The sequence below is a fragment of the Elaeis guineensis genome, chromosome 7, assembly GCF_000442705.2.
Source record: "Elaeis guineensis isolate ETL-2024a chromosome 7, EG11, whole genome shotgun sequence".
Classification (NCBI taxonomy): domain Eukaryota; kingdom Viridiplantae; phylum Streptophyta; class Magnoliopsida; order Arecales; family Arecaceae; genus Elaeis; species Elaeis guineensis.
The window spans coordinates 72,157,686-72,169,561 of NC_025999.2; the positions used below are offsets into that span (position 1 = coordinate 72,157,686).

The window sequence follows — 11,876 nt, forward strand, 5'->3', positions numbered from 1 at the left end:
AAGCTTGGTGTCACAGATGCACTTGAAATCACTTCAGATGAGATTGCCTGTCATTTGTTGCCCACTAAAGCAACAAATACTGTGGCCACTTTATGAAGTTTGAGATAGTTTTCATTTTTTGTGACTCCTCTTATTTTATCATAGTGAATTGTGAAGGTGGAAGTCTAAAGCCAGCCTTGTCCAATGATAGATCTCTGGCTTTACTTCCAACAAATATTCTATTGCAATGTGCTTCTGCTTCTGTTCACATCACTACATGCATGGTACATAGTTTTGCAGTATAAAATAGCAGCATCCAGCTTGAAATCATTTTTTTTCCGGCCACTGAAGCATAATTGCACTGGCTTCCAAGCCTATGACTGGAGCATTCCACTCGAATGAACTCCTCTAGTTGGTGAATAGGTATTTCTACTTAGAAATTAGAATAACATTTATCAACAAAATTTTCTTCACACAATGTTTACCTCTGTAGATTTTCTGACTATACTGCATGATTTGTTATGTTTTATGCCAAAGAAATTTCATTCAGAAAAATCATTGAGTGTGTTTATGATTCAGGTTTGGTTATCCCATAGCACTTGCAACAAAGTGTATTTTCTAGGTGGCAAGCATCAATAACAAATGAGAGTTGAGATACCTTGTCTCATGGAAGAATGTTCTCAGATAATACAACATTCTGAAATTGTGCTTGAATGCCAGAGAGGAAAACAGAAAGGTGCGCCATTTCGACTTGCAGTATCATTGCATTCAGTCACCTTTATATCTCGAGCTTATTAAGGAAAATCAAGGAAAAAGTTAGTGGAACATGACACTTTATGATATATCATTTCATCAGATATATCAAACATAGGCACAAGTTTAAGCATAGGATGCAGAAAAGGATATTAAATGATTCATGTTCCATTCAAAGGCTGTAGTACAGGTTACACATGAAAAAATAATCCCAAACACTGAAAAACAAAGACCTCACATGTGGAGGTACTGGCTCCACAATGACTCCAAATCACATAAAAAAAGAACTAATAATACATCAATTTGATTAAACCCTCAGGACTTGGTAGAATAATGGATGAAAAGTAATAAAGGTCACATTGTAGACTCAATTGATCTCTCCTTCAAGGTAATATTCACTGAACAAAGGCCCCCAACCATATTAGCCCAGGCTGAAGAAAATAGTAACTTGCATATACAAGTTCTCAATCATTGCCAATATAGAAAAAAACATAATCTCAAGCACAAGTTTGTGTGCTTCCTGATAAAGAGGCTCATGTGAGAGATTTCTGATAGAGGTGAGCATAGACGATCTTGGTCCTATAAACCAGGATCACGCTCAAGATAACTGCAACCATGCAAAATCCTGACATTATCAAGGAAGAAAGGAAAAAACATACAGCCCCCTCACATTTTAGTGGCTCTTCATCATGAAGTCGTGCTCCAGAAAGCATTCTCCAAAATGAGGATCTTATGTTATGGTGCATGTGTGCTTGTTTTTCAGCTTCATAATCATAAATACCACTAGCAATCAGACCCGAGAATACCAATGAACCTGCAGGATTAGCCACTGTGAGGAAATTGTACAAGGCTCCAAAACTTTTCAAGCCAAACAACTCAGAGGCAGCAGCCGGCACAATAGACCAATGAGATCCATATCCAAGCCCAATCAGCAAAGTTGCAATGTATATTGTTCCAGGCCAACCCATTGCAAAGAAGAAGTGTCCAACTGCCATTAAAACCTGGGTCACTGCCAAAGCCACTGGCCTTGGATATGCATGTTCTCTGGAAAAGACACCAGGAAAACTATCAATCATGAGTTGAAGAGGCTTTCTGTTAGGTCTCAGTATTCAGAATGTTAAAAATCAAAATAAAAATTGCAAGAGTTTTAGGTCATTCACCAAGAGTGAATGAAGGTTCCTTTCAAGCTCAAACCTCCACTTAGTGCTGACCAGTATTCCTCCTTTCAGCTTTTCATTTTCTACAATTTCAAAATTTTTAAATAAAAATAAAAAAGGAACTACCCTATTCATTTTCATGATATTTAATTTAAGTTGTTTATGTTAACAATGTTCAAAACCACTTTTAGGTTTCCAATGGTAGACTTGTGCAACAAAAGAGGCCCAGACCACCCGGGCAGAGTTTTTCCAGTCTCGGACTAGGGTTCTTAGCCCATTAGAGCAAGTCTAGGCAGGTAGTTTAGGCTGATATAAAACCTGGCTGGGCTTGGGCTTGGCATTTTTTAAGCTGGCCATAGTGGAGGTATATATAATCATTCTATGTATCTTTTATAACTTACATAAATCTTTTCAACCTATTTAATGTATAATATATTATATTTTAAATTTTAAATTTTGAATGGAAAAAAAAGTGGGGAAGAAGTAGAAAGAATTCGAATCAGATCTGAAACCATAATTTTCCCTTCCCCTCCTTTACCTAGCTAATGCGGTCCTCAGGTATGCTCTTCGTCAATTGGTTCCAACCACCAAGTCTGCAAGGTAAACTCTTCCTTGGAACTCCCCCCCCATGATAGCATGTTAGCTCATAATCCTCCCTTTGTTTCCATTTACCTCTCCATCTCCTCTGCACCATCCCCCTTGGTTGGCCTCCTCAGTCTCTACTCTCTCTCCCTCCTCCCTCCCCATCCCTCACCTGGCCTCCTCCTCTCTCTCTCTATCCCCATCCCCTAACTGGCCTCCTCTTTCTTTGGTCAGAACAAGCACAACATAGTTTGACTTTCCTCGATTCAAGTGACCTAGTTTCACTTTCCTTTTTGGATTAGATGGATTAGGCCCAGGCCTCTATAAGTTGCCCTTGCCCAGGCCTAGGCTCCAAATTCTGGGCTTCAAGCTGGGTCAGGGTGGGATCAAGCTTGGCATATTTTTCATGATATTAGACCTAGGTCCGACCTAACCAAGTAAATGCTCAGGTCTATCTAATAGTCATCTCTTACACAGAAGAGATGCTACTTTTGAAAGGTTTTCTTAACCATCAGACTATAATCAATCACCTACTTCTATCCAACCAAAAACCTTAACCATTTATTGCAATATCTTTTCCCAGCTTGTGTATGTTTGGAGGAGAAAACTTTTCTCCGATAGCCATAAATAAGGTTTGAATGTTTGGAAAGCCAAAACAACATTTAACGGCTAATACAATCCAATTTTCAGTCTCTTAGTAAAATAGTTATTGATTTTCCCAAGAACGGCAATGAATTTCTCTTCTTTCATGAGTTGCAAAAGCAAACAAAGTTTGGCCAACTTTGATTCTGCTGGATCAAAGTTGCACTGTTCTTTACACGTGCACAAATCAGTAAGTATTGGGTTATGACTATATCTTGAGAGTAGATGTATTATACAATCCTATGCACCTTGAGGGACTAACTCTACAAAAAGGACAATGTCAATGATGTGCTCCTCAACATAGGCTGCTTTCAAATCATGTTTGTTATTTGTTTTAGTTTCCTAATTAGTTTGATATATAATAAATCCTAAAAACCCTGACAAACCATGATGTTTGACATTCTTAACCCATCTTAGCACCCCCCCACCCCTCCCCCCAAGAAAAAAAAGTTGTACCAAGTTTGAGCTTGACCTATTTAAGCCCAACTTATGCCACGCTAGGTCCTGAAAATTTCATTGCAAGGTTAGATTTGGGCCCACCAAGTTTGTTGACATCTCCAGTAATGGTGGGAAAGGAAAGGAGATGTGCAACTCTTCATTGGCTATAAGGCAGGGAGCCATGAAGGACTTTTGAGCATGGTTTGCTATCTTGATACCGGAACCCATATCGGAATCATCCTATTATAATGTTAGTACATGGTATGGTGTGAGATAGCGAGGCATACCGAAAGTTAATATAGTACAAGACTGCATACCAGTTTGGTATCAGTATGGTATGGTATGTCCGGTATAGTATGCTACCAATTGGTACGACAAACCTTAGTTTTGAGTTTATTCTAGTGCTAATAAAATTAATTCATGTCAGCAAGTTAAGATAAAAATCATTAATATGGACTTTTTTTGGAATAATAATATAGCATTTTAGCATATTTTTCTCAAAAAGGAATATATAAAACATTTTACTACTGAGTTGCAAGTATATAAACAAAAGAATTTTAGAGACACAAGCAATACACGAGCTAATCTAGATTTTAAGTCTTTTTATAAAACAAACAATAATTCATCTTAGGAGGTGTTTGGTTGGGGGGAGTTGAGGCCAGGAATCGGAATGGGAATAGGAATGGGAGACTCCCATTCCAACCGTTTGGTTGGAAGGAGTCCCATTCCGATTCCAATTCCGGTTACAAACCAAACACCCTATTAATGTTAATGCAGGTTGATTTAAAAATGTTAGTGCAAGCTATGTTTTATGATTATCGAAGCATTCTATGAAACACTCAAAGATCATATATCTGGCCTAATGTGCTGAAATGGCAATCATACCTTACAATAATCTCAGAAATATAGCCTCCACCAACGCGGCCAAGAAAGTTCCAAATGCTGATCATGGATACGAAAATATGAGTGTCACTGTAACCTAAAGATTGGCTCATTTGACCCAAATTGTCAATCACTGTTAAACCGGATCCTGATCCCAACAATAGAGAGAGAAAAAGAAGCCAAAAATCTGCCTTAATTAATGCCTGCATCAGGGTGAAATCTTCTCCTCTATGAGGACCTCTCCTCCTTTTCACCCTCACAGCTCCTACAGCTGCAGCTTGAAACAGTCTTGCTTGCAACTGTGCAATTCTCTTCTGCCTCTCTGATGCAGGAAGTAAGTCAACTTCCTCAGGCTTTTCATCTTCAACCTCACTCAAAATAACCTCATGTTGTTCTGTAGATTCTCCTGATTTACCTGTCTCTTCTTTCTGAGGCACAGGTAAAAGTGACTCTTGAGCAGGACAACTGTCATCGAAATAGCATGTTAATAGCAAAGGTATTACAATTGGGACTAGTAGTAGAAAGAGTAACACCACCGTGCACAAGGTAGTCACAGTTTCACTCAAGCCAACTAGATCTTCAAGAAGCATGACACCCATCAAATAAGCAGCCAGGAGCAAGCACACACTATAAACAAACACAAAACTGGAGCTATCCGAAGGTCGCACTTGTCTATGGCCTCCAACAGGCCTGATTATGAACATCAAGGCAATGACTACCATCGTAGGTCCAACCGCAACCATAAAGATGAGAGCTGCATGATCTGGTGTATGAATCATGGTGTAAATTTGAGTCAAAATAGCACCACTTAGACCAGCAAATCCCTTCAGGATACCCACTACAGGTCCCCGGCTCTTGGGGAAGTTCTGCACGCATGAAACCAGTGCAGCTGTGTTGAAGTAGGTTTCTCCATTATTGCCAACAAAGATAAGAATACACATCTGCAAAAGATGCAGCAATTTAACATAAACTAACCAATTAGAACTAAAGATAAATATATGAGGGACTGCCAGACTCAAAAGAGAACACAAAATCCTAAGCAGCATTTGGAGGTTTGAGAGATACAATTTCTGATGGAAAATGCCTTTGTCAACTAAATAGTGCATTACAAAGTCAACAAACATAGAAGAGGCTAATCTATTTGAGAGATATATGTGCAATAAACTTCATGAATTATTCTGGACTTCATGATAAATAACTCTAAGATACAAGTAACAGGAAAGGTATTAAATTCTGAATAGAAAGACAACCAAATGGAACTGATGAGCTTGGAACTAAAACTTTATTGGCACACAAGAAAATATCTATATTTAGCTCCAAGGACTTGTGGGGAAAAAAAAGGACTGAGAGTGATCACAATTGCTAATGAAAATAGAAAATATCTATTTGCCCAAGAAGTGTCCATATGTAGACCAATCCATGTTATCATGAGTTAAAAGACAACGAGCCAACGACGTTATGTTAAGCAAAATTTTGTCGAATTAGTTGTTTTTAGCAATGTATAGATAAGTTTCCAAACAGAGATACATAAGTTATAGGCATGAGCTAAATTGGTAACGTGAAGCATGAATTATGGTAGAAAATGGGACACAAATTGTTTCATGTTTGTCTTCTCAGAAAAAAGTTACAAGAGGGGCAATGGAATAATGATATGCAGCAGTACATATACTGAAGCGAGTCCTCAATATAATTACCAAAGAGAGAGAGAGAGCACTTGATGTATGCAATCAGTATAAATGATGATTATTGTTCCATCACCAAATATGCAGATGATGATATAGCTTATTATCTCATATTATCAGCAACCCATGCGAAAGATTAATGCAGAACAGCAAATAGTCAAGTCCATAATCCTAACAATGCACAGAAAGGAAAAACAATAGCTGCTGCAGTGGGCTAAGAATCAAATGAAGGCAGTAATAGTGTTGTTCAGCAACTGTCAATTAATATCTCTACCGAAAAAACAACAGGTATTAATATAGGGCAGATGTGACTTGCTGATGTAAACCTATAAAAAACTAGAGGGAATATTGATTTCTCAAACAATATCCTTAAGATTAATAATGATTAGCAATAATATACACCAAGTCAGCAATACAATACAGAATATTTCAGCTAAGAAAAAAAAAAAAAAAATCCAGAGTTCTTTAATTACTTGGACTAAATGATTCTGGCTGTTGGCTAGTTGGCCCAGTTCTACCATAAAGAAGATACTCAACAATGTATCTCGTGAAATTCATGAAGTGTAATAGATACATGAACTGTAACCCGTCATCAACATAAATAATTCCATAATAAGTGAATCAGGTTATGCATCACATCAGGACTATTGGTACAATATGGATTATCCAAGTGTTGGTGTGCCAGTATCGGGACCCATACCAATTGCCTGGCACAGTTGAGTACACTATTGTGTCATTCCATGCCAGGCCCATACTGACACAACAGAGTTAGAGGAGGGCAGGGTAGAGGGAGAAGGAGAGGAAGAGACAGGGGGGGTGGGGGCCAGTGGGAGATAGCTGGAGGAGGGCGGAGGAAGGGCTCCACCCTCCTGTTCCATTGTTTCATTTGAAACAGGAGCCCTAGGGTGTCCTTTTATCATTTTGAAAAGTTTAAGTGAAATTTATAGTCATATCATGGGTTGACTGTAAAAGTTCATTCAAAGTTTGCACCTTCATGGAACCTACCCTAGTCAAGTTACATGTTTCTTTTTATTATGGTGTCTTATACTAGAGGTACACTACTAAAAGGGCCTTTCCATGCATGTATAGTTTTGCCCTTTCTAGGGTTTGGTGGCTATCTCTTATTTTGGCACTTTCATGTGCTAAGAAAATTGAGATCTTTATATTGGGGATTCTCTCCTCCCGTGTACTCTTCAAATCATGGACTACGGAACCATCTCAAACCACCCAATTTAGAGAGGCGGACCGAGATGGTTTGGGCAAGACAAATGAGACATCGACAATGGAATGGAAGAGGGAGAAGGAAAGAGAGGAAGAGAGAGAGAGAGAGAGAAAGAGAGAGAGGTGGGAGACAGAGATGCCGAGAGTGGGAGAGAGAGGGGGCTCAGAAGCACTCCTCTCCTCCTTAGGTCTCTATTGGGTGGAGCCAAGCCCTATTTCAAACAAAATAAATGCTCGGCCTCTTTTTTTTTTTTGGCTTTTTTAAGCAAAGTAGGCACGTCGTGTGCTGACTTCAATTAAAGAAGCAAAAAAAAAAAAGAAAAATGGGTTGAGCCATCAAGCCCTCCTTTTGTTTGAAACAGAGCTTGGCCCCATCCAGTGGGCCATAGGAGGAAAGAAGGTCTTCTGAGCATCCTCTCTCTCCTTGTCCCAGCATTTCTCACCCCCTTCTCTCTCTCTTCATCTCTCACCTTCTTCCTCTCCCCCTCTAGTTTTTCTTTTTTTGGTTCGCACTGAGATAGGATGGCATGATACTATACTGTACTGCCGGCCTACCAGCACGAGTACTGATTCCCGTACTGCAAACCTTGCTTCAAATATTAATGAGCTTTCTCTGATCCTATCCACCCATGGATGTAGGCCATATTTTGAACCACATAAATCCTTGTCGCTTTGTGTGTGTTCTCTTTTGCCACTACTAACTCTACATCTAACTTCTCTGTGTAACACTTTTATCCACCCAACACCACCCGGCTCTTTTATCTTCTCTTGTTCCTTATCTAGCATGCCTGACAGAACTTACCCATTTAGGTCATATAATCCACCATTTTGACAAGATAAGAGCTAAGCCAATTTGGGCATAAAGAGAAGAAAACGTACTTATGGAACCATCAAATCAGTTTTCCGTCAATTATCACATCCCAAAGAGTCAAAGTGGCTCTGTAAGGTTGAAGGATTTTAACTAAGAGATGAACAAAGAATCTGACAGACAAATAAAGAAAGATTGGAACATGCCTTCCATTTTAGAAGAATCGGGTAAAAACAAAAGCAAATGGCAACTAATGATTAGCATAGCCAACCACAAATTATATCAATTCTCAGTGCAACACTTAAGTTCTGGAATATACAATTATTCCATCATTACTTAATTTTTCCATGCTCCCACACAATATCCTAGCTAAGATCACATTCATTCTATGTTAATCTTACTGTTCTGTTCATACCACTGAAATACATATAAATAGGCAGTTTTATCTAATGAAGATTTCTTTAATATTTCAACATGCAATGACCATCACCACTAGGTTGGATCAAAATTTCTAATGAAGATTTCTTGGCCACTAGGTTGGATCAAAATTGCCATTCCATATCTTTTTTGATAAGAATTACCAATCACCACTATAATAGAAAATAGACAAAATACTTTCTAGATATCAAAACCTCAAGAGCAAAGTGGACAAGTAAATTGCAGGATGCAGTACTCCAATGCTTCAACAAGCAGCTGCACTAATCATATAAAAACTTCTTTAGCACAAAAGAATTGTCAAACAGCAAAAATTTATGGGGGCACAAGGAAAAGGCAAAAGAAATGCACCAATAGACCAACTTCTGCAGCAAATATGTACCATCAACAATATTAAAAGCAAAAAATTCAGTGAGGTTCAACCAAGAAACTTAGAGGTGAAAAACTTATGGAAAACAAATAATGAAAGAATATCCACATGTACTGAAAAAGAACATAAAAAATTAAAGAGAACAATACCAATCATAGCAGAGTAAATTTCAGTGTCTATACGAACAGATAGTGGGGAAGACCAGAAAGAATACAAACCCCTTTTTCCCTAAGAAATAAGAATATAAACATAAAAAAAAAGAGAAAAAAAACTTCCATATTACAATTAAAACAAATTCAAGACCAGTGAATGTCTTTAATTTTTGGCATCTATGCATATCATAGATTTCTTTCTTATGTACCTCAATTTAAGTCGTTAAATAGCCAATGACAAAAAATCAGCATCCAACCTTAAACTAAAATTTTTTAGCACTACACTGATAGAAGCTTCCAACTTGAATCAGCACTTTATTTTTGGACAAAAGTTAAACAATTTTTAAACCAAAACCAGAATCTATTTACCTAGACAAAGCCCCTCTAATCAAAACAAAAGAAAGGTCATAAAGAATAATTCGATCCATGGGAAAAATCTTCTAGTGCCAAAACCATATTAAGATATAGAAACTACTAAGAAGTCCCAAAAATCAAATTCGATACTTTCTTGAGAAGAAAAAAATGAAATCGAAGAAAGATGCTAATATAATGCGACAATTACAATTCACAATTCAACAGATTAAATAATCATTAAGAAAAATTGCCACTTCCATTAATTGATGAGCAACATTATACGACATGAGAACAATTCTGCAGGGATTTTATGAGCAGCTATATCCAATAAAGACCAGAAAAAATCAAATTACTTCACTAAAATTCATTTTTTTAAAAAAAAAAAGAAATAACAAACGCTTTCAAATAGCAGATCATCCAACAAATAACCGAAGTAAATATTAATTTGCCCAGATGGAAAAAACATAACTCCTCATACTCATCTGCACTAGAAGAGCAGATCAATCTATCAGGAGAATTCCGTCGAATCCAATAACAGAGACTTTACCTAAGGTGAAAAATTACAGTATAAGAAAACTAAGTAGCAACCAATATATGAAGACTAAATGAGAAAAAAATTTAAATAGTTAACGGATATAAAAGTCACCCATTTCCACTCACCACCCAGAGAGGCAAAACAGGAACTCTCCCAGAGACGATGAGCCAAACCCATCCATAACCGATCAAATTCTGCAGCGCCCCGATGAGCAGCGCCGCCCAGAGGGGCAGGATCTCACAGAGGGTGCCGGCGAGGAACCCGACACTGTCGCCGAGGTCCTTGGCCACGCCGAGGCTGGCGAGTTGCCGCTGGTTGTAGCCCAGAGAGCTCTTGATCACCGGCGAGATGCTCCCGAACAAGTAGCCGATCCCGGCGCAGGACTGCATCCACATTGCTGCAACAAACACCAGCCATCGGTTGTTCAGGAACGACCGCAGCTTCACTTGGAGCGCACCCATTGGTTCTCGGAGTGGAAAGCACCAAATATTGACGCAAAGATTGGATCTTTTGATTCTTTCGGAGATTCTTCGGTTGGAAAGAGGAGAGGAAAGGGCCCAAGTTGGATCCTTTCTTCCTTTTTGATCTTTGGAAGAATTTTTCACACTCGTTGAATAAAAAGAAGAGACTTTTTTGGAGGTGACTACCTGGATATTAATAGAGGTAAGACAAAAGGACAAGAGTGTGGTGGGATTTAAGAGAGTTTTCAAAACAAAACAAAGGAGATATGGCGAAGAGATTTCTTCTCCTTCACATATCTGGAAAAGAGAGTTTGAGCTACAACCAGATGGAGGATTTGGTAGGTTTAATGGAATCAGGAGTTTCTTGAGAGAAAAAAATAGGAGGAGGAGGAGTAGAAGTGAGGAAGCAGAAGCAGCAGCCGGGAGAAGAAGGAGGTTGGATAGTTTCGACGGTAGGTACGAATAAGATCTCTGGAAAAGAGACGGTAGAATTATCAAAAAGGACAAAAGAGAGAAAAAGTGGATGTTTCCCCAAAAAAAAAAAAAAAAGGATTTTATTAGTAAGCCCCTTAACTTTACCCAAAAAATAAATAACACCTTTACATATTTTTCTAAGTTTTTAGTCTTCTTCCACATCGCGCACGCACCATACAAAACTTCTTGCCACTGTAGTGAAGGCATAATGGTAATTAGGGATGGCAAAGGTTGACCATACCTACGTATTTGCAGGAACCTCACTCCAAATAAATAAATATAGGTTAGGGATTTTTGAATTCAATTTCGAAACAGGTTATCCATTTATAAAATGGTGGGTTTTGGTTTAGTTTTTGAACTAGGTTAGTCACGTAAGTTGGAATATATTAGAAAGGTATTACATTTTTGAAGTATAGAAAAGATAACAATATTACATGTATTAAGATATTACTTACATCACATCCAAATCAATGATTGTGATTCAAAAGCTGACAAAGGATGTGTGTGCTGATACAGTAACAATACAGCTGGAAACATCAAGGATAAATGCTGATACACCAAAAGTATTGATCAAATGATTGCGGTATAAATCAAGAGAGCAGAAGCTATCATCCTCGAATAAGGTTTCTTATAGAGTGGAAGCCAAAGAGTGGCTGACTAACAGATCCTATTACTAGATACATAGATAAACGATAGTTCTATCCAATATATAATAGTGGAAGAGAGATGATTGTCATGCATGGTGGTCTACGTAGCATAAGCCAACAAGCATTAAAACTGAGCTATTGTACATTTATATCTTGCCACTATCCAGAAATATGGGAAAAGCAAAATAACTACTTAAAAAGTTAAGTACCAAAAGTTAAATAGTGACATTTATCTTAATAGTTAATTAATGAAAATTACTTATAAATTTTAAAATAGATCATTTATTTAAAAAAAATAAATAAT

At 37.9% G+C, this 11,876-nt stretch overlaps 1 protein-coding gene across 3 annotated transcripts; it reads right to left on the reverse strand.

The window, feature by feature from the left end:
* Nucleotides 1–870: 870 nt before the first annotated feature.
* LOC105048991 (protein NUCLEAR FUSION DEFECTIVE 4-like) lies at nucleotides 871–10,901 on the reverse strand. 3 transcript variants are annotated; one of them, XM_019851947.3, is made up of 4 exons: nucleotides 10,116–10,272; nucleotides 9,934–10,002; nucleotides 4,437–5,374; nucleotides 871–1,776 (listed from the first exon to the last, which is right to left on the reverse strand). In XM_019851947.3, the coding sequence occupies exons 3-4, from the start codon at nucleotides 5,372–5,374 to the stop codon at nucleotides 1,266–1,268; spliced, it is 1,449 nt and encodes a 482-aa protein (XP_019707506.1). In that variant the 5' UTR covers nucleotides 9,934–10,002; nucleotides 10,116–10,272; the 3' UTR covers nucleotides 871–1,265. The 3 variants fall into 3 exon arrangements, with proteins under 3 accessions (XP_019707506.1, XP_073117196.1, XP_010926825.1); XM_073261095.1 differs by having other exon boundaries at nucleotides 9,924–10,002; XM_010928523.3 differs by lacking the exon at nucleotides 9,934–10,002 and having other exon boundaries at nucleotides 10,116–10,901.
* Nucleotides 10,902–11,876: the final 975 nt, after the last annotated feature.